Source organism: Panthera tigris, chromosome C1, assembly GCF_018350195.1.
Source record: "Panthera tigris isolate Pti1 chromosome C1, P.tigris_Pti1_mat1.1, whole genome shotgun sequence".
NCBI lineage: Eukaryota > Metazoa > Chordata > Mammalia > Carnivora > Felidae > Panthera > Panthera tigris.
Window position 1 is genome coordinate 29,074,022 of NC_056667.1, and position 22,915 is coordinate 29,096,936.

Genomic DNA, 22,915 nt, shown 5'->3' on the forward strand with positions numbered 1-22,915 from the left:
CCCCAGTACTGAAAGATTAGACCTGGAAGAGTGTGCTAAGCCCAGTTCGGGTGTTTCCATGCAAGGCAGAAAACTGCTGCAGGTGAGAGAAGGGGGGGGGCGTTATTTCCATCTTCTCCCCCAGCCCTGTGTTCCCAAGGCTCACAGGACATGCTTCCCTGACCTCATTCTTCCTTCAGTACTTCCATCTGTCTCTTTCCAGGGAAAGCCTGGAGCTAGAACCCCTCTCGGCTGGGGCCTTCCGGGCAGGGGTCTTGAATACACATCTGGGGCAGTGCTCACGATCCAGGGTGCTGAGGTGAAGCAGGATAGGATCTCCTGGCAATAGAGGTCACTTCTCTCTCTACCCTCACCTCTTCTAATTTTTTAAAAAATGTTTGTTACTTTACCTATTTATTTTTGAGAGAGACTATAAGCAGGGGAGGGGCAGAGAGAGAGAGGAAGACAGAGAATCCGAAGCAGGCTCCATGCTACCAGCACAGAGCCTGATGCTGGGCTTGAACTCACGAACCATGAGATCATGACCTGAGCCGAAGTCAGACGCTTAACCAACTGAGGCACCCAGGTGCCGCTGTCTTCTTTTTGCAAGTAATCTCTACTGCCAATGTGGGGCTCAAACTCAAGACCTTGAGATCAAGAGTCGCATGTTCTAGTGATGGAGCCAGCCAAGCACCCCTCCCCTCACCCCTTCCCAGCAGGTGTCCCCACGCCTCTCCCTCCCCTCCAACACCACAAGTGGGAAGCCGTTCTCCCAACAGCACCTCTCCAAGGGGATCTCAGCTTCCAAAGGTGAAGAGAAGGGCCCAGAGGCTCTACACAGATGTCTGTGTCCATGTGAAAGGAAGGGCCCAGGCATCCTGCACAGGCCTCTTTTCCTCCTCCCTGGGTTGGGTAGATGAGGCTGGAGGGACAGCCTGAGTGTGAGCTGGCCAGACACAGCAGAATCAGAAAGCCTGGCCGATAACCTCCTAATCTGCATTACTTTTGGCTTTGGTTTGTGCAATTCTCTATGGCTAGATAGAATATTCCTAATGATTCCCTGTGCCCCAGCCTTTCCCAGACATAGACCTACCTGCACACCTGAAGCTACGGAGGGCAGTGAACACGTGTGCATACGATGCAGCCCCTGGAATCATTGGTCAGCTCTGGGAATTCCTTCTGATGTTACCGGGGCGGGGGGGGGGGGGGGACACACAGGGGCCACAGGCAGAAGGGAGCACAAGCCAAATGTTATCCAGACTGTAGCTGGAGGGAGAAATTAAAGCCAATTGGCAGCTTGGGCAGAGTGAAGGACCCCCGTCCCAAGGTCCCACTGGGACATGCCTACTTGTGTAGAGGAGAAACCTGGAAGGTAGAGAGGGCTCTCAGGAGTGATAGGAGGGCAGGGAGGCCTATGTCCTTCCAGAACCCACCTGGAATGGGAGAAGTCTGGCTGGCTGGTGGTGGAAAGGGTGGTGTGCAGGAAGAGGCTGCGGGTCCATTCTTACCGTGAGAACTTGGGAGGTGAAGCTGCTGGCAGGATCTGAACAATGAGGGGGAGCCATCATCCCAAGGACATATTAAATAGTGCAGAGGGAGGAGAAAAACCCCAGGAACCTTGCCCCTCACTCCTCTAACATACTGGTTACATTTTTAGGGTGCTCTCTTTGTAAAGCCTGCCAGGACAAGTTGACCCCAGCAAGAGGAACAGAAGACAACTGGAGGAAAGGGATGGCCCGTTGGGGCTGGACACAGACCGACTGGCTTTCCTCTGAGGCGGGAGTGAGGAGACTCCTGTTTCTGGGAGTTTCATCCCAGGATCAGCCGCTGGGTTCAGCAGCACCCGTGTGGGGGGCAAGCCCGGAACGAGTCTCCAGCCTGACCTTCTCTGATGAGCAGCCTCCCTCCTTAAAGAGGGAGTTGAGTCACCTGTTCTCAGCAGGAAGTGCCCTGGTAGAGGTTCAGACTCCATGTCTAAGGGAGAGATTCTCATAAGACTCGGGAACCAAGAATGGGATTCCGGGCATTTGTGAACCCTTTAGATGGTGTGTAAAATTACCTATGCACATGTATTTTCCTAGAGAGTCCACAGTTTTTATCTTCGTATTTCAGAAGGAATCTATGATCCTGGAAAGATTAAGGACTACTAGTGTAAGCCAAGAGGGAGCAACCACACTCCTTCCCGAGCCTGGTCAGGGAGCTGAGATGAAGTCCAGATTCCAGGGAGTCCCCTGTGGGAGAACCACTTCTGATGGTTTGTGCTAATAGCTCTGTGCCCTCAGGGCTGGAGGTCGGCTGTAGGACTTTCTCCCTGTCCAGGAGGTTGTTATTGGGTCTCCGTACCTCTGGTTCTGCTCCCGTTCATGGTCTCACCTTCACCTAATTCTCAAGGTTTGTAAACCTAGCTGGGACACAGAAGGCGCTAAAAATATGTTTGGATGAAAGAAGAAAAGAATCCTTTGCTGCCGTGACAGGGAAGCGGCACATTTCCGCCAAGGCCTCTCTGGTGCAATTTGCATAAGGACCGCAGTCACCTAGGCAAAGGTGATAGCAGGACTCCCCAGGACCTGGCCCCACCTCCCCCCCCACATGGTAAAATACAGGTTGTACTGACCCTGGAATCCAGGTACCCATTCCTAAAGAGGAGGCTCTGAGGGATGTGACAGTTGAAATGCAGCAGGTATATCCCCTGGGAGCCCCAGTGCTGCTGTCGCTCCAGCGGGAAGGCTGGAGGGACGGTCCCACCTGTTTCCCAGTGCCAAGGTTTTGTTTAACTCCCTTCCCAAACGGCAATGTCTGCTTGCACTTTGGGCCGGTTTTCAGTATTCGAGGTTTCTAGTTGCTCGATTAGGTTTAATTACCATGCATTCTGCTTCAGCAGCTCGAGCCCTGGAGAGGCTGTCTGGCTCGGGTTCTAAGCAACAAAGGAACGAACAAAGGAACGCGTGAGGACTTGCCTGAAGAGACAGCTGAACCAGGAAGGACAACACCAACCCAGAGCAACAGGTCAGGTCTCAGGGGCAGGGGCGGTGAAACCCTATTGCCATGGAGAGGACGAGGGCAACAGAGGAGTGTGACAGGAAGGGCCAGTTCTGGAGTTGGGATTTTTACAAACAGATACATTACAGACAGACAAACTGAAGGTCTGAGTGCTGAGGGCCAAAGGAGCTCTCTGGAGAAATCCTGTTCTGCAGCTGGCTCTGGCCTTCAAACAACTGTGCCTGTGGGCAGATCATCGCCTCCTCGGCTCTCCTAGTTCTTTCCATTTGGGAAACCAGGTTCGGATCCGAGGGCGGCTGCCAAATGCCACCCAAATCTTGGCTACCTGGGGCTGGAGTCCACAAGAATATTAGCCACCTCTTAGTCAAGTAGGGATCTTGCAGAAGGAGGATCACCAAAGACTTGCTGTGAGCTGGCAAGCGGGTGAAGTCCCAGCTTGTCTTAGACCCACTGTGTGCCAGGCTGCTGAGGCTTAGGGACGGGGCAGGGCTGCAGGCCCATTCCACAACAGCCCAACTCCTTCCTTTATTCAAATACAAAAGGCAAACCGTGGTTCCGCAACCTTGTCCTGAGGAGAGGCCCTGGCTCGTCTTCGCCACCTTTCCGTAGTATGTGCATAAATGGCTGACTCAACCAAGGGCAGGGCTTATCCTGCGGTAATGTACATTTGGGGAAATGGCAGCAAAAGGGAGTGGGGAAGAAGTTAGGTTAGACCTACCTAACATAATAAATGTAACATTAACCAGTGCTCATCAAACCTCAGTTGCTGCTTAAGTTGATGAGAAAGAGGTAGGGAAGTATTAAGAACAAAAGGATTAGTTAGGTTAGTCCATAATCCTGGGCTTTAGAACAAGACACATTCGGAAGGGCTGGGTTTATTTTCTGACAGAATCTTTTAATATAAAACAAAGATAAAACACATCTTAACCCTGCAATCTGCCAGCATGCCTTGCTTTTTTTTCCCCCCAAGATGCACACTAGACCTTAAGACTAAGTAGCAGAGTCTTTAGGAGCATTTGGTTGGGAGAAATAGAAAAGGCAGATTTCAGGTAAGCCTGGACAAGCCTGAAAGCCGAGATACGTCCCTGAACACTAGAGCAGTCCTTGTCTCTTCAGATCCTCATATGTCTTCTTATTCACAACATTCCCACTGGAGTCTTCATATTCTTCCTGAAAGGACAGGGGCACACTGTTAGCCATACCTCCTGGGAGAAATGCTTGGAACTAGCCTCTGGGCACCTGACCTCTCACCCTGGCTTGATTTCATGGCATTCAGCTGAGACGGCCTTTCTCACCTGGGGATCTGCAAGGTCATTGAACCCGACTGTCCTAAGGCTTCCATTGTGTGTCATAAACTAACACATCCTAGGTGACTAGAATGGTAGCAGTTCCCAGGGATACCTGAGAAAACAGTTCATTCAAATCACCCTGTGTGTCTAAGATGATGAACCCTGGTTGAGAAAGGGTGACCTAAGACAACAATTCGCAAAGGATCCCCAAGAACCCTCAGTGTCTGCCCAAGAGGCCACTGGGCGGGGGGGGGGGGGGGGGGGGGGTGCTGAAAGGGAGGCCAAGAAGGCTGAGCTTCCTCATTTCCAGTGCAGTTCTCCTTTATTTTATCTTATGTATTGGAATTCTACGTTACAGTCTGAAGATGGCTTTGCTGCTACCAAAAAAAAAAAAAAAAGGAATATTGGAAACCAGTGACCTCAGAGAAAGGGAACAGCTACCTCACTTCACACACACATCATTCCTCATCCCTGAACTGTGCTCTGTGGGAGGACTATCTCGAGACCAACAAGGGTGCCTCCTCACCCCGCAAGCACGAGAGAGGGTCATCTCTCATTAGATGCTTTCCTCGAAGGAGACCTAACTTACGATACGGGTTCACAACTTCTTAGCTTATGAATCTTCACAGCAGGGCAAGACATTGGGTGCTCGTGCTTGCCGCTTCAAAATTTCAGAAGCAGAATACAACCCGCCTTGGGACACACATTTAATATCACAAATAAATTAGGTTTACATATGAAGAGCCAATTTACAGATATTGGCACTTCGGGCCAATAGTCGCTACTACGGTGAACCGGGGACCACCTTTCGCCTCCCTTCCACAGGGTGAGGGAGCTGTCACCTGATGCTATCCCCAATGCCACGTTAGCACCCACCTCAGTGTCAGGCTGCCATCTCTCTGATGCCTTCTGCAGTTTCAGCTTGGCCCACACTGCAGGATGAAAAATGAACAGCAATCAAGAGTGGCCTGAATATCCATCAGGCAGACAACATCATGATGCTACAAAATTCCTGTCCCCATTAAGATTCCCCTGGATGAGACTTTTTGCCTTCCCCGGACTAGAATTTCAGTTCTGGACCACCCACAGACGAAAGCTCCTCCGTGGCAAAACTTACCATGATCTTTGCTTTGCTGTAAAAAGACAAGTTGGATCAAACAAAACCATAGCCCTCTTACAATAGAGAACTGATACACCCTCCAAAGAAGAAGTTAATGTGGTACAACCTATGAGAATCATCGGAGAAAGTGACCTTATGGTCTTAAAGTTCATTACAGAAGAGAAAGGGAACACCAGGCATGGTCAAGTATGTTCATTTAAAGGCTGGTTTGTAGATCCGAGAAGCTTCAGAGGAGGAAAAAAAGGTGAAATATCATGGCCAAAGAATCTGAACGATAAGATGGCTCAACAAACACTGGAGATATGAAAATAAGAATTCTGACAGTTCAAGAACAAGTTATCTTAAAGAAGATCAACAGCAGCAAACATTTCCAGAAACTATCACAGCTTCTGAGGGAGCAAGCACGCGTGTACACACAGCAGGACAGGTACTAACCCAGAAGAGAGAGCTGTAACTCTGTTAAGATTGTTGCCAGAAGGTGCCTTCTCAGAACAGAGGTCTACATGAGACAGCTAGGACAGGTCCACTGAGGGAGAGGACAAAATATTACCGAGGGGGCAGAAAAGGCACAACTATCTGATACCTGTATGCTTTCACATCTCCCAAGCAGAGCTACTCTAAAGTTGACAAGATTAAAAGAAATACCACATAGAACAAATTGAAGCCTTATATGGGGAATGAGACAGACAACAAAGGAGAAAGTGCTTAGCTCTGTGCCTGGTATACAGATACCGACCTCATCATCTTTTCCCTCCTTGCTAGTTGCTTTAAATTAACTGAGTCTTCAGGCTCAGATAATAAGCATATCATAAATGAACAGAAAATTTATCATGTGCTACAAGGACCCAGGGCAGGGTCTTGTCAGGTTCTATTCCAGGCCATTCAGGAATCCAACCCAGAAGACAGTGAAATATTGGAGATTAGAAATGCTATGGTGATTTTTCTCTCGGCTGTCATGATTTTTTTTTTTTCGAGAAAGAAAAGAAAAATGGATGTAGGAAACTATGGAGCAGTAAGGGGGATATTACTCTTCAGAGGCATCTAAAAACAATTAGAAAAGAATGAGGTCACCTTTGGGAACCAGTATGGATTCGCTAATAGGTGAACAAATTCAATTTCCTGTTTTTGAGGACATAGCCCACTCAATAAAAAGCCAGAGACAGAATATCATGATCTAGCAAAGCAACTGCTCTCATAGGCAATGTCCACAGAGGTCATTACAGCTTTTAAATTTCTTATGCTATTACCATAAACAACATGATAACTGAACCTGATGCTGTTAGTTTCTCAGGTAGAGTTATATCCAGTGAATACTGGTCAGTGGTGACCACCCACCTAAATAATGGAGACCTCTGGGGGCAATTTCACAGGGCTCTTTCTTGGCCGTTTTTTTCTTCAACTTAAAAAACAAAAATAACTGTAATTTATTTAAAAAAAAATTTTTTTTTAATGTTTACTTATTTTTGAGACAGAGACAGAGCATGAGCAGGGGAGGGGCAGAGGAGAGAGGGAGACACAGAATCTGAAACAGGCTCCAGGCTCTGAGCTGTCAGCAAAGAGCCCGACGCGGGGCTTAAACCCACGAACTGTGAGGTCATGACCTGAGCCGAAGTCGGATGCTTAACTGACTGAGCCACCCAGGCGCCCTAAAAATAACTGTAATTTAAATGACGGTGCTGAATCCCTCTCTCCTGGCTAAAAACTCCAGAAGAAAAATGTCAACAGAATGATCTAAAACAAAGATCAGCAAGTGGATCCAGTGTAAAAGCTATGCCAACGGTTACTTCCCTGACCACCACCTTATTAGGGAACACATCTTCTTGGTGTATCTAACAAGTAACCACTTTTGCTAACTACCGGAGACCCAGCTGACTGGACTACAGATGGCACAAGACCCGGCTGCATCCATCTATTGTCTCTCTCCGTACTAGAAATGGGGACAATTAGATGCCGACCAAGCTGGGCGATGGCAGGCTGAAGGAGGGCATCGGAGCAAGGGCTACAGTTGCCCTCATATGAACTCGGGTTAAAAAATACAAGAAAAAGGAGAAGGTGTATGTACAGAGAAAGGCATATTCAGGGTGGGGGGCATGGAGTTCACTTTTATAGGCTCTCTTCCTTATAGCCAAAAATTCCTGAAATGTCTACTTCAGAATCTTAAAAAAAAAAGGATAACCCAGGTTTAATAAAACTGCCAGCAGGAAATGAAGAAAAACTGCAGAAACCCTACACAATAATAGAATTAACCTCAATTCAATAACTGCTTACTACTAGTGAGACACCAGAGATAAAGCCTGTCACGATCTTGTGGGAGCCAGTATGTACCCAGTCATTGATCTGTTCCTGCAAGTCTGAAAGGAAGCCAGAGAGTTAACCTGGGATACTCAAAAGAAGGAACAAATGCCTGGGGGAAAAAGGAGAAGGGGAGAAGTGATGATAAATTTGTAATAAATCTATGAATGATCAACAGAGGGTGGGGGAAAAAGTGAAAAGACAGTGATATTGGGACAGAGATAACACTATTCATGTCATACACAGAACCTAAAAATATCAAGGGAAGTCATGATGGATGGAAATGATACAACAAATCAAAGAAGTGCCAGTAATAAAAACGTGTATGAGAGAAATTGAATAAGCAGACATTTGAATAAAGAGATAAATTCTGAAAATAATTCGGGCAACGGAAGCATCATGAACCTCCCAACCATATTCTAGAAAAAAATAAATTTTTCTGAAAATCTAGTATGGCCACGGAGAGAATTCATGGCATTTCTTTCTGGAATCAACTTAATGATCAATTCTTAATTTCTAAAAAATTTTATTTTTTTAAGTGATCTTTACACCCAAAATGGAGCTCGAACTCATGACCCTGAGATCAAGAGTCACATACTCTTCCGACTAAGCCAGCCAGGCGCCCCAATGATCAACTCTTTAAAAAAAAAAAACCCCACTTGAAGGTGACTGGAAGGAGGCAGTTTTGGCAGTGTGGAAAGGGGGTTTGATCCCTGGCTTTTTTTCCACTTATAAACTACGGGGCCTTGAAAAAGTTACTTAACTTTCCTCGTCTGAAAATGCGGCTGACCTACTACTTCACCGGTTGTTCTACAGATTAGGGAGTGTAAAACATCTCCCATTTACCCAGCATACAGCAAGCACTTGATAAACGGTAGTTAGCAATAGCAAAATCAAACCCTGAGTGAAAAGACGGAGGTGACTGGACCCCTCTGGTGGGACCTGCAGAGGAGCCCCCGCAAGTGGAGATGATGGGGGCGGGGGCGGTTTGTGCTTCCTCACTGGGTAGGCTCGGCACGGCCATCAGCCATGGTTGTAAGCACCGTACCTGCGTATCTGGCTCAACCTTCAAGACGACTCTGTCAAGTAGACATACTACTACCAGCCACGTTTTATAGATAAGGAAACTGAGGCACTGAGAGAGGTAACCTGCCCAGTGTCCCACAAGCTAGCAAGTGGCGGAGCCACGATTTGAACACTTACAGGCTGCCTTCCAGAGTCTGCATTCTTAACCACCACACAAAACTACACTAGGAATGTGGTTCTGAACCAACTTTACCCTTGAAACAGAACGTATCAAAATGTAAAGAACCTGACGGAATCCGTCAACCAAGTTCTAGGGTAAAAGATCATGACAAGAGAGGACATGAATCTGAAAGCAGAAAAGCTACTTTTTATAAATGAGGTGGAAAAAACATTGATAAACAGGGTACGATTAAGAACACAGAATATATTCTACTGACTGAATCACAGAGTAAGATATAAGTATAACATTTTCAGTGTTTCAGGTCATCAAGATATGATCACTCCTATAATTCAACCACATAATATATGCTAATAATAGCTAATAAAAATTAATAATAGAAATAAACTTAGTTGAAACCTGGAAGTTAGAAATATTAGAAGAATATCTATCCAAAAGAAATAGATATAAGTCTACTATTTAATCCATGTAAATGAGAAATCTAACAAAAAAACAAGGTAACCTTTCCAGCAAAGGACCTAAGTACAAACAGATCAATTAATACAATGAAGCATAAAAGACTTAATATTCCTATGCCTATACAATGATGAGTATTGGTGACTAGGGTAAAAATGGCCCACATTTGCTGCCAAAATTCTGATAATTGGGAAACGGTCTAAGTCCATCACAAAAGAACAAAGAAGCCATCAGATAAGGGGAATTTCCAAAAAAAAAAAAAAAAAAAAAAAAGAGAAGTAATCAGTAAAGTTACAATACAATTTGAGTTTATGTGGCTCAAACAACATAAAATACATACAAAATCGGTGTAAATGCAGGAGACAAATTTAATTATAACTGAGAATGTCAACATATCCCTATCAGAATGTGAAATAAATACAATTATGAAATTTAAGGACCTGAACATTGCAAGATTAAACAGCCTACAGATGGAGAGAAGCACTTCTTGGGTCTATAGAAATCTTTAACAAATCAGACTACACACTTGAACACAAAAATACAATACATTCTAATGGCAGAAATTCTCTATCTTACTGCATGGGCCAGGAAATACAGGAATAAATAAAAGGGAGTTAAAAGGTACTCAATCATATACACTTAAAAATACTCTGATCAGAAATTACAACTTTAAAAAATAAAAACAAGCAAACGTATCATTAATGGATATTCTTAATGGATTCCTAAAAGAATGACATTGAGTTCTAAATGCCTGTTTTAGAAAGAATAAAGAAACAAAGAGAAGAAAATTCTTGTCTAAAGACTTAAAACAATAAAAAATATATGTAACATTACCAAAAAGTATTGGCAGGAAAAAATAAAATAAAACAGAAGAGAAATAAAGCACTTGGTTTCCACTCTGTCATAATAAATCAAGGAGTTGTACAGGTTATTAACTGAAGAATCTTCTCTGGCTGTCCCTTTGTATGAAGAAGTAACCTCTATTTAAGTATAAAGTTTCAAATGACAAGAGAATGTAGTGTGTAATCCCACCCACTTTTTGTTACGAATACAGTTTTGATCCCTGAATCTGACAAGTGATTCAAAGGAAAACAAGAAGCACATCTTTTACTGAACGTAAATACAAAACTTCTAAACAGAATCCTAACAGGATAAATAAGTGTATTACAAGAATATCCACCACCAGTATGAAATAATCCAGGAATGTGGTTTAATCCAATGCCCATAAAAGAAAAAGTGGGGAAAATGTTGTCATCTTTCTTTTGCGGAATGTGGTAATAAAACCATGAGCCAATCTTAAAAATCACTGTGGATGTGCAGCATCATTTCCTTTAAAAACAGCAACCAGTTATGGGCGCCTAGGTGGCTCAGTCGGTTGAGTGAGCATCCAACTTGGGCTCACATCATGATCTCACGGTTCAGGGGGGCTCCCTGGGTCAGGCTCCACGCTGACAGTGTGGAGCCAGTTTGGGATTCTCCCTCCCTTCTCTTTCTGCCCCTTCCCTCTCGTGCTTTCTTACTCTCAAAATAAATAAAAACTTACAAAAAAACACAACAGCCAGCAGGTAAGAATGGCTTATCACCTTTTTAAAAAAATTTTTTAAAAATGTTTACCTATTAATTTTTAAAAAATGTTTATTTACTTTTCAGAGACACAGCATGAGCGGGGGAGGGGCAGAGAGAGAGGGAGACAGAATCTGAAGCAGGTTCCAGGCTCCTCAAGAGGTCAGCACAGAGCCCGATGCGGGGCTCGAACTCATGAACCCCATGAGATCATGACCTGAACCTAGTCGAGATGCTTAACTGACTGAGCTACCCAGGCACCCCTCACCTACTTCTATTTAACATAAGACTTGAAGAGATTGCTTAGGATACATACTATCTGTGACACAAACAAACAGGGAACAAAATAAAAGTCTCACTTTTGTTTTAGCAGTTCGTATGAACCTAAGCTTAAATAATGTCAATGTCAATCTCAAGGTATCAGAAATAATAGATTAACTCAGGCAAATTAAGGGACATAAAATACACAGGGGCACCCTGGGGGGCTCAGTCAGTTAAGTGTCCGACTTCGGCTCAGGTCATGAACTCGTGGTTCGTGAGTTTGAGCCCTGCATCAGGTTCTCTGCCGTCAGCATGGAGCCACCTCTTCCCCCTCCATCCCATCCTCCCCCACTTATGCTCGCTCTCTCTCTCAAAAATAAACATTAAAAAAAATACACAAAAAATTAACTGTGATGTATTTATTAGTGGTGCACAGCCAAAAAATACATCTAAAAATGAGACTGCATTCAAAATGCAGTTATAATTCTATGAGATTCTGTTACTATTTTAATTTCATTCCAACAAAGTAAAGGGCAAAAATGAAAAGCAAATTAGAAGCTAATGTGATGATCTGCTAATGAGGCACTTCATAATTCTGGAGAGACTGTATGATCCTGACTTGTAAACGAATAAGGAAAAACGAGACAGTGAGAAGTCCCCAAAGCTGACTGCACATAAAACACTAAATGAAAAAGTCCCCAGAATCTACAGGCTAGGCAGGATCAGGGAGGGTTTTTGGGGTTTTTTTGTACTACTGAAATATAATTGTATAATTGATATACAACGTTCTATTAGTTTCAGGTGTACAAAATACGTTTTTGACAATTATATTTGTCCTTCAATGCTCACTGGGGGTAAGTGCAGTCACCACTGTTCAGGGAACTCTTTAGAAGGTCATTTCTATTTTTTTTTTTTTTCATGTTTATTTTTGAGAGAGACAGCGAGTAAGCATGCATGCGGGCATGAGCGAGGAGGGGGCAGAGAGAGAGGGGAACAGACGATCTGAAGTGGGCTCTGCTTTAACAGCAGAGAGCCCAACGTGGGGCCTGAATTCCCAAACTGTGAGATCATGACCTGAACGAAAGTCGAATGGATGCTTAACTGACTGAGTCACCCAGGTACCTCTAGAAGGTCATTTCTAATGTGTCTCTGCAGTGGATGTGAACAACTCCAGGTATGCGGCCAAAGGAGTCAGCTGGCCAAGCAGCTGAGTGGTGTGACGTGATCCTGAGGGGAACTACCAGAACTTTCAGAGTGGAGGGGGAGTACCCCTTCCTTTGTGAGTGATGCTAATGGCAGGAAAAGATACCACTGCCAGGCAAAGCAGGGAGCATGACTAAGGTTAACAGCACATCTCCTGACATGCACTTTACTCCGTTCTTTCTGCAAAAGGTATTTTGCTACCACTTTTCTGTGTATCTGCCCCGTCACCTCAGGAATACGCTGGGACCATTTCTATTTGTCTTTCACATCTGTAGTTTTCAACACATTAAAACGAATTCAGAAAAAGATACATACCCATTCACTCATATTACATACAGAGGAGTTCAAAGGCCACAGTCAAAAATGTAGCTATTGTGTCACTGTAGGAACTTCTCCATGTCCACAAGCTGTTAACCTTAGACCTGGACACACCAGGTACTGGGGCAGGGAAGTGGAGGGGTGGCCACTTGGTATGGCCTAGGGAACAGTCAATAAAGCATACTCACAGGAGACAGCATCTTCAATCTGTGTCACGTTAGCAAAGTGGGCAGTGTTTGGGATGCCCAGACACCTCATGCCATGAGCGTGACGCCACTCCTGGGAGAAGAGAGAAGTGGAAGGACAATGTGAAATGGGAATAAATGAACACAGAATACAAACTCCATTCTATTCAGAAGCCCTAACGTGACCCCATGTAAAAGACTCCACGTAATGGCAGCACTCCTTCTGCAGTTTGCGTTTGTAAACAGCTGCCTATGACTGAGAAGAGGAAGTTATTTCAAAGCAGCATTGCATTGTTTTCCCCACGGGGTTGATATATAAAACCGACATTCTAGATCCAGATCCAATAGTAGTCCAGATAAAACCTGTGTCAAGACCACAGAGAACAGCACAACTCTAATTAACCAGTCATCTCCCACGCACTCCCACCACCAGCATGAGTAAGCGTTACTGATGGCGGGTCAGCGTCACCTTTGTAAGCAAAGAAGGCTGCTTACCAGGAGTAAGCAAGGATGTGAAGGAGAACAGGGAGAGACGATGACAATTTGGGCTCGGGGACGGCAAATGGCACGGGCTTTATCCTGGGTGTCAATTCCAACGCATTGAAGGTAATATTGAGAAAGACTCAGAGACTACTCGGGCTCAACAGAAAAGACCCAGGATCAATTAGTATGGATGTCTGAGGGAGGGAGAAAGGAGTTCATACGAATTCTCTAACCTTGGCCTAGCAAATCTTTTCCATTTATAAGATTTCCTTCCAAGTACTAGAAACCAAAGACAGAAACAAAACAAGGGTGAATCCACTCACTGGAGTACCATGCAGATAACGCCTTGTCTCAAAACTTGCTTGATAAATGTTATCCTCTTAGTTCTTATTTTTCAAAGACGCAAAAGCCCATTTAAGACACAAAAAAGGAGGCGGTCAGTCCTTTCTCTGGTTTTGTATACTAGCAGTGGGTAGAGAAATGACCAAAGAGTCAGAAGATGGCCTAAGGTGCTGGCAGAAAGATACGAGGAGAGAAGTATAAGAAACAGCAAGGGAAAACGGAAATGAGGTTCAAAGAGCAGAGTGGCAGAATGCCTCCAGAAACCATCTGAGGTGTAATGCTAGGCTAGTGTGGTGCCAAAGGTCAAATGCCACACGCTTGACTTTAGATCCACTCCTTCTTGCTTCCCTTAAGCTCTGGATGCTAATGCTTCTCTCGGGCTGTTCCTATCCTCTTTGAAAGTTGCATATTCCATACTTCAATTTCCAGGAGAAACGGCTCTGAATTCCTTACAGCAAAGTGTCGCTGGAAGGCCTTGGGACCTCGGTAGGTGTAATTTCCACATATCTCGCAGTTATAGTTGATGTTTAGACCGTGAAGCTTATACAACCAGTAGGGAATGGGCTGAAAGAGACCAGATAAGAATCAGTATTAGACTAGTGTCTGTGTCTGCTTCCCGAATGGGCAACAGGAAGGGGGTAGTGCTGGAACTTACTTTGCCATCCCAGCCCAGGGGCAGGTTTTTAGGGTTGTAAATGATCTCATTCTCTTCATCCTCACTTTCACTCTCACTGATCTGCTCTTCCTCTTCTTCTTCTCGCTCTTCTCCTGTCCTTGCCTGCTTGCGCTGCACATTTTCATGAGTAAGATGTCGCTGTTCCTAAGTCAGGTCCAGAAATGAAGAGGGAAGTGAGAAAAAGTAGTGCAGAACAAGAAGGGCAATTTCCTAATTTCCTACAACCTTGTTGATCCCTCACATCCAAGGATACGGTTTTCTTGCTCGTACAATAACGGGCAAGTCCTGCCTTCAGATCAGAACTCTTTATCAATAGGCTCTCCTGATCCTGAAGGAAAAAGTCAAAGGTCTTATGTCACTTGCCTCAGCTACTCAATGCGGCCACAGATGATCACAGAACAGAAAAAGAAGTCTTTTCTATATCTAAAAATATTACCTTACCCAGTCTTTTCTTCTCCTTCCTCGTCAAGATGACAACATTCTAACTTGCCCTCTCTCCTCATTCCAGTCCAAATTCCATTTGTTCCCAGATTTATGTGCTTAAAAAACAAAACCAAAACCAAAAACACCCGGGGTGCCTGGGGGCTCAGTCGGTTAAGCGTTGGACTTCAGTTCAGGTCATGATCTCACCGTTTGTGAGTTCGAGCCCCTGTCAGACTCTGCTGTCAGCATGAAGCCTGCTTCGGGTCCTCTGATCCCCTTTCTCCCTGCCCCTCCCCTGTTCACACTCCCCCTCTCTCAAAAATAAACAAACGTTAAAAAAAGAACCTAATGGTACACTCTGCTTAAAAAAAACTTTTACTGGCTTCTTACTGTTTAAAGAACAAAGTCCAAATTTCCAACATAACTCTCCAAATTATTCCCTGACCACTCCCTCCCTTATAAGGCACACTCCACGCACACTGATTTTCTCATTATTTCTTAACATCTAGTTCCTCTTTGTGATATTTTACCTTCATCCTTACTGTTTCCTCTTCCTAGAACATTTTTTCTCCCTCTTTCTAATCAGAAAATGCAGTCTCAGTGTGTTGCAGCACACATCACATCATGCTGCAGTTACTTGTCTCCCCCAAGCACAAAGTGGGCTTTTCAAGGTCAAGAAGCCATGTCATATTCACTATTGTACCCACGGATTGAGTACAATGTCTGGAAACCAACAAGTATCGATAAATGCTGATAACAGTAAAAATCATACCACTACATACCGAGAGCAGAGCAACTTCTGAAAACCATTCTGACTGGAAGTCTAGAGAGTGGTGCCATCTGCCGGCAGGGAAACCAAAGTGCTCTCAAAGGAGGGAGAAAGTGAAAGTCGTGTGTACACCTTATGTCATGGGTACAAATTAGCCTCCCAATCATCTTCGGAGGACTGGCAACCCAGACTGCTGACCATACTAGCACAGCCCAAGTTCACTGCGGGGAATAGCAGTGTCCCAGGTTCCAAGACCTAGCCACCCTTTTACTGAAAGCGGCTGAGAACCAACAGGTGACTCTAGTTTTATAGCTATTACATGCAAGGTCCTCAAACAAGAGCATAATGAAAACATCCATGGCAACAAAGACATATAAACAAGCTACTGAGTCAGAGCCACCTGTTCAAAAGGCGATCTGAGCATCTGTATAGGGAAATGCTCTGAGAGCAGCTGAAAATTATACAAAGCAGACACTATCCAAAAGGCTGGTCTTCTGCAGGACTCCCAGAGATCCTGACCTTCTCTGGATGAGTGCTGCCCTTTCGTCTATCTTCTCTTCTCTGAAAGAGTCATTTCCCTTCTCCTCCTTTCTGAGGAAAGCATTCTGGGTTTGATTAGGGCTTTTTCTACTCCAACTCACCCTTCAGCCCTTTCTTGAAAGAATATTCAAGACGCAGTTCACAGCCAGCTTTGTACCACTAACATTCTAACCCTAGCAAATTCCTTATAATCTTCTAAATATGTAAGTAACGCCTTTTCATAGTAAAATCATACCTAAACTGCTATAAATAGATTTTTCTCCTACTTGCCTTCTGTTTCCTGGGTCATCTTCTAGGTATATTCTGGAATGCAGGCAAAGAACCTGCAACATTCTGGATACTATACTGAGAGGGGAGTCTCTTCTCTCTGCTTGGCCTTGGAAATAGCACTTAACAAAAGGCACTTAAGAACAGAGGGGACTTCAGTAAAGGCCCAAGTACCCTGAGAGAACCCTATTTTCTGCTGAAGTAGTTTAACATCTACCCTTTTCTCTTTCGATCCTAAAAAAAACAACTAAGAATTCACATTTCTGACTCCTATATCTTGTATCTTATAGCTCTCAGCAGAGTCCATTACTTACCCCAAGAATCTCTACATATTCGTAGATCTGGGCTTCTAGGAAGGCAATGTCTTTGTTCCTCTCAGTGTCGCTGGAAACAAGAAACAAGCCATATCACTCAAGAGTTCTTTTGCCCAATGCCTTATCCCCTGTATCTGGGAATATTCCAAGGGTGCATTAAAAACTACAAGCATGTGACAAATGTCATGCTGTGAAAGCAAATGTTCTATTCAACTTAGGACTTGCTGACAGAAGTATTAAGGTTCTTTCTTGGAATGCTCAGAAGCTTCCTCTTTGACCTCATTCTAGAAGGTGAAAAACACATGGAGACATTTAAATTTCCATCATCATAATCTACAAAAGAAATGTGGTGTAGGAGGCAAGCTCTGGGATTGGCAGACTTGGGCCCAAATCCTGACCCTGCTACTTAGTAACTGTGAGATAGTGGGCACATTCCATTACTTTTCTGAGTCCTTATCTGCAAAAAATCGGGATAACTACTTTTCAGAGTTGTTGTAAGCATTACGAAAAACTCATTATTTAAAAAATACCCTGTACAAGCATGTGGCTCGAGAATAGATTCAACTACAGGAATGAAAGGTACAGCATAAGGAATATAGTCAGTGGCATCGCAACAGCGTTGTAACGTGACAGACAGTAGGTACGCTTGTGGGAAGCATGGCATAGAGCAGAGAGCTGTCAGGGGCGCCTGAGTGGCTCAGTTGGTTAAGCGTCGGACTTCAGCTCAGGTCATGACCTCACAGTTTGTGGGTTCAAGCCACACGTTGGGCTCTGTGCTGATGGCTCAGAGCCTGGAGCCTGCTTCGGATTCTGTGTCTCTCTCTCTCTCTTGTGTGTCTCCCCCTGCTTATGCTCTCTCTCTCTCTCTCAAAAATAAAGAAACATTAAAAAAAAAATTTAAAAAAAAGCAGAGGGCTGTCAGATCACTAGGTTGCACATCTCAGACTAATGTAACATAGGGTCAACTATACTTCAGTTCAAAGAAAAAGATTTAATTGTCAAGAGCCAAAATAAACTTAGAAGAGTATTTCCCGACCCTATTCAGCCTCCATCTCCTCCTGAGGTGACAAAAAGTACCTAGAACGGTTTCACCTACTCTCAATCAGTGGAGTACAGACTGTCCTTGGTTTATAACGATAGCACTGCCGTTTGCAGGGAAAAAAGGGCAAACTAGACCTCTCTGAATCAATAATGGCGATAAAACAGGCTGCTGTGGTAAAAATTCTGCATGGGAAAATTTTAAAACTATCCACCGAGGTGCCACACCAGCTACTTACCGCTTGGTGCCTTTTGACTTGGGGTTTTTGGCAAACAGGGAGGTGTCGAGTGACTCCAGGGACTTTCCTTTGGTGCTGAAGAGCCTCTGGGCTCGCTCTTCTAGGGTCCTAAGGAGACGGGAGGAGCAAAAGATTTCAGAGTTCTTTTCTCATATAGGCCTGCATATTTCTGCAGTGCGCGGTGACAGGAAAGAATGGAATCAGAGCCAGTTATTGTGCAAACACACAGTAAAATGAGACAGTTCTGATAGAAAAAGCAGTTTCTTACCCACCGCACTTCAAGCCTAAAGCTAAGAGTGCAGATTTCAATCTGTCCAGACCCAGGGAGGCCAACTCCTACATAAAAAAGAGACAAGTTACAATTTTATATAAATAGATTCTGAGAAACGACAAAAGGCTCAAACTTAGGTGTTTGCAGGCTCGTGTGCGGGTGTTCTTGAAGCTGTGGCAAAACCACACATTCCATGGCCAAAACCTAGCAGTAAGTTCAAATTCTCCAAAGGACTCTGTGGTCAAGTTCATACGTAATCATATTGGTAGTGATTACCTCCACTATAGTTTAATATAGTTAGAATTATTTTATTTTACACTTTTCAAAGTCGTTGGTTTAATTTTTTTCTTTCTATCGTTATCTTTCCACATTCTTCGTAGATGCCTGGTTCCAGGAACTGGTGTCTGATCATAATAGGTTCATGGCATTAGAGAAGACGACTGAGTGGCTCTTCTGAGGAGTGAACAGGAGAGACCAGTACAGTTGCTAAAGAAAACAGGGGCGCCTGGGTGGCACAACTGGTTAAGTGTCTGACTCTTGATCTTGGCTCAGGTCATGATCTTGCAGTTGGGAGTGTGAGCCCCACACTGGGCTCTGTGATGATGGTGCAGAGCCTGCTTGGGATTATCTCATTCTCTCTGCCCCTCCCCCATTTGTGCATGCTCTCTCTCCAAATAAATAAACAAACTTAAAAAAAAATAAAAAGAAAACATACTTCCCAGGAGGAGAATGCAGACAGGTCAAGATGGGCTCCAGCATGGGTCAGGGCACTGCTGGTCTCTTTCTAGCAAGAAGAACAGGAAGATCCACGTTTAGAATGAAGGCAAGGGAGACACCTATCTAAATTACCAGGTGGTGGATGGTCCCCTCCTTGTACACATGTGTGACTAAGAATCAAATTCCCATAAGAGCAGAGTCAAAGAAAGATGGTCATTCTCTCCCTGAGAGTTCAGGAAAACTCAAGTTTATCATCAGGAGTGAAAATACATGGTACAGACTTCTAGCATATAATCTTTTCAGTTTCTGGGCAACAGGAGCCACCCAGCAGTAATGACATAGTTGGTGAAAATCCTGAGCTCAGCCAATGGCAAGGAGGCCCTGACAAATCTCATTCCCAAAGTATGCATGGAAAGAAAACCTGACATAACTGGCAAAGGACACCTCATAGTTACAACTGATCCTGAGGGATCGGTATCTAATGCCCTAAGATAGAGGCTCAATATTAAAGTATAATAATTAATTCAATGCCTGCGCTTGTCCTCTCCCAACCCCACTGAAGCTCACCGGCCATCCAGGAAAGGTACCATTCTCCCACTTCTTCTCAAACTCGTTCTGAATCTTTCCAAAAAGTTCATTCTGATCTTGCAGGGGCTTCACTCTATCTGTGTAATCTTGAAGGTATTCAAGCAGCATCTCCAGGTATCTACAGAGGAACAAGCAATACAGAGAAAGCAGTGAGAGTTTTTATGTTTTGCATAGATTTTTTATGTCCTGTAAAATACAATCATAATTCTAGTAACACCAGTTTTTAAAAACAATACTAAATTTTAGAAGGGGCTTGCAATTGACTTTTTTCCTATAATCTTGATTCTGACTTTTCTGACCTCATTTCATTCTCATGATATAATTTCAAACACTAAAATCTTAACTCACACAAAAGATTTCAGGTAAAAAGAAAAGAACAAGAGAGGAAGGAGTACAGACCACTAACCCGGGGCATAAAACCACAAACAAAATTTTCCATCTATACATCAGAACCAGGCACCTCACTTCAGTCACAATGAGAAATTCTCATCTTTTTCTTATTAAACTCCAAAGACCCAGATCCCTGAATGATACTTCCTTCCACAATGAAACAAATTTAAGAACAGCATGGGCATAAGATCCCAGATGTGCCAACAAATGCATCTTTTTCTAGAGCCAGAGTATGACAAATGCTTAAAAAACTATGTCATTCAAAATCCATATCCTCCAATAAACCTGGAAGTCGTTTGTGTCCTTGTTCCAGGCAATAAAATGCAAAACTCTGCCATCCAATCTTTACATGAAATAACCTCCTAATCAAACCCAGTAGAGCCTAGCAGCTGGCAAAGCCCACCTTTTATATTCGGCATTCTTCCTTTCTTTAGGAATGTCAAATAATTGGTCAAAGATGGACAGATATGTGATATAATCCAGCTTCTGAAAGGAGAAATGACAAGAGATTCAGTTAGGTATCTGCACCAAGTTATGCTATAGTCTCCAATAAATGAAGATCAAAACTGAGTGCTAACAAAGTAACAAGGCCCGGCTCATCTTTGTCTTTTTCCTCCCCATCATTTAATTCCTGCACTAGTGGGCTGTTAATTCCACAGCACTGAGTAGACTACCAGACACGAAATGAACTCTGCAAAATAAAGATCAAATCAACAAACAGTAAACTAAAGAAACATTTGTCAAACACTAACTATATGCGAGGCACTTGAAAACTGACACCCACTACAGCCTAAACTAAGGTCCTGAAGGTGACATTTGTGCATTCATACAGTCACTTATTAAGCATCTTTGGACCAAATACATGGATACAAATGAGAACAAGATAGGTACAGGACCTGCCCTCACGGAGCTTAAAGTACAGTCCCTGAACTTTTGGGACATTTCCTCACAACCCCATGAGGAACTTAATCACATGCTTCCTTGTGAACTTTCTGAGATTGTCACATTCAGTCTCAACTCTTGTGATAAAAGACACTAAGTAACCCTTTACTGGCACAGATTATGTTTTTATATTTTTCATATACCTAGTACCATGTGCATCTAACACAGGAGCTCAGTATGTGTTTGAGGGTTTTTTTTTTAATGTTTATTTTAGAGAGAGTCTGTGTAAAGAGGAGAGGGCAAGAGCGAGAGGGAGAGAGAGAATCCCAAGCAGGCTCCACACTCAGCATGGCGCCCAATGTGGAGCTTGATCTCACGACCCTGAGATCGTGACCTGAGTGGAAATCAAGAGTCAGACGCTTAACTGACTGAGCCACCCAGGCACCCCTGTTTCAGTTTTTTTAAAAAATATATTTTAAGGGTGCCTGGGTGGCTCAGTCAGTTAAGCGTCTGACTCTTGGTTTCGGCTCAGGTCATGACTTCACAATCATGATCTCATGCTGGGTGTGAAGCCTGCCTAAGTGTCTCTCTCTCTCTCCCTCCCCAACTCACAAACGCATGCATGCGTGCTCCCTCAAAAAGTTTTTTTTTTTTATATTTACAAAAGCAAAACATGCTTATATTAAGCAATAAAATTCATTAATAAAATACTATGCTTGGGGCGCCTGACTGGCTCAGTTGGTAGAGCACACGTCTCTTATTTCAGGGTCATGAGTTCAAGCCCCAAGTTGAGTGTAGGGCGTACTTAAATAAAAATAAATAAAAATAAAATAAAATGCTCGTTGTTTTCACTATAGAAACTTTTCATTTTGAATACTATTTCATTCCAAGAAAGCACATCACCTCTTTAAGATTTAATGGTTACAAAACACAAGGCAGATAATCTAATTGCTTTCTGTCCAGGAGCCCCAGCCTGATGTCCTGACTCCCCCCTAGAATCAGAACCACTCTCCCCGTAACCCCCCAGGTCCTACCTCTGAGGCCTTCAGGTTAATGTATTTGAGGTAACAGTCATGGAGGTCAAGGTAACGACCATATCCCTCTTCATCTGTGAACTCCACCAAATCTGAAAGCATCAAAGATATCAGTGATTCAGACATTAAAGACCACTTTCTTGGACCTGGCTTTTCACACGGACTGCTAGTTCTTTGTTTCATGACACAGCCCTTCACCCAAATGTCCTCCCTATACTCATGAAGTGAACAAACTTCAATTTTCCAGGTCAGCGAATCTGAGCTAGGGTAGCGCAAAATCAGTATTTTCTCCAAGGCCAATTCAGGATGCTAGTACAGCTCAGAAACCAGCAAAGAGAAAACCGGCAAGAGAACCTGGCTATAAATTTCTCTGGGGCTTTGGGTGAAAATCTGAGCTCTGTCATTAACCTGCACTTTTGTTAGTGCTAGAGGGAAAGGGTAAATCCTACTTACTTTGTGCCTCTTCACTTGGATTCTCTCGAGCCTTCAGAAGCTCTTCAAATTCCACTGACATTGGCACACAGATCTGAGGGGAGAAAAGAGAAAAATTCACGTGGATTTTTCAACAAAAAAATTGCAACGTCACAGAAATGGGCTGTACAGAAAGTTGGACTTCTGACACTTTAGACTTGAGTTTTCATTATGTGTCTACTACTATTCTCCAATTACCTTGCTTTGTCTTTTGTTTGACTAAAAACTGCTAAAGTAACACTTGCTCACAAAAAATCAAAATGAAGGGGTGCCTGGGTGGCTCAGTTGGTTAAGTGTCCAACTTCGATGCAGGTCATGATCCCACAGTTTGAGTTCGAGCTCCGTGTTGGGCTCTGTGCTGAAAGCTCAGAGCCTGGAGCCTGCTTCAAATTCTGTTATCTCTCTGTGTGCCCCTCCCCCGCTTATTCTCTGTCTCTCTCTCTCTTTGAAAAATAAACATTAAAAAAAAAAAAAACGAAAACCCCAAATCCCCCTTTAATTCTGCTGAAAATAGGTAAGCACTATTAAGACATGTTTCCTTTTTTTTTTTTTTTAAACGTTTATTTATTTTGAAAGACAGCGAGTGAGGGAGGGAGGGGCA

The 22,915-nt window shown here is 43.7% G+C and overlaps 1 protein-coding gene and 1 long non-coding RNA gene across 2 annotated transcripts in view; one reads left to right on the top strand and one right to left on the bottom strand.

Moving 5' to 3' along the window:
- Positions 1–14,181, top strand: LOC122241225. Its single transcript, XR_006221256.1, has 3 exons — positions 1–82; positions 2,861–2,985; positions 14,125–14,181. It is a non-coding gene; the product is annotated as an uncharacterized LOC122241225 (long non-coding RNA).
- The window catches only part of SF3A3 (splicing factor 3a subunit 3), a 24,294-nt gene continuing 5,213 nt past the window's right edge, over positions 3,835–22,915 (bottom strand). Inside the window, exons 5-17 of the mRNA XM_007092492.3 lie at positions 22,297–22,369; positions 21,844–21,935; positions 20,331–20,413; positions 19,517–19,655; positions 18,948–19,016; positions 18,230–18,297; positions 17,962–18,069; positions 16,685–16,754; positions 14,351–14,515; positions 14,149–14,259; positions 12,874–12,964; positions 5,145–5,200; positions 3,835–4,149 (exon numbers count right to left, since the gene is read on the bottom strand). Of these exons, the coding sequence (XP_007092554.1) occupies positions 4,072–4,149; positions 5,145–5,200; positions 12,874–12,964; positions 14,149–14,259; positions 14,351–14,515; positions 16,685–16,754; positions 17,962–18,069; positions 18,230–18,297; positions 18,948–19,016; positions 19,517–19,655; positions 20,331–20,413; positions 21,844–21,935; positions 22,297–22,369 (1,203 nt within the window). The 3' untranslated portion in view covers positions 3,835–4,071. The remainder of the gene's footprint in view (positions 4,150–5,144; positions 5,201–12,873; positions 12,965–14,148; positions 14,260–14,350; positions 14,516–16,684; positions 16,755–17,961; positions 18,070–18,229; positions 18,298–18,947; positions 19,017–19,516; positions 19,656–20,330; positions 20,414–21,843; positions 21,936–22,296; positions 22,370–22,915) is intronic.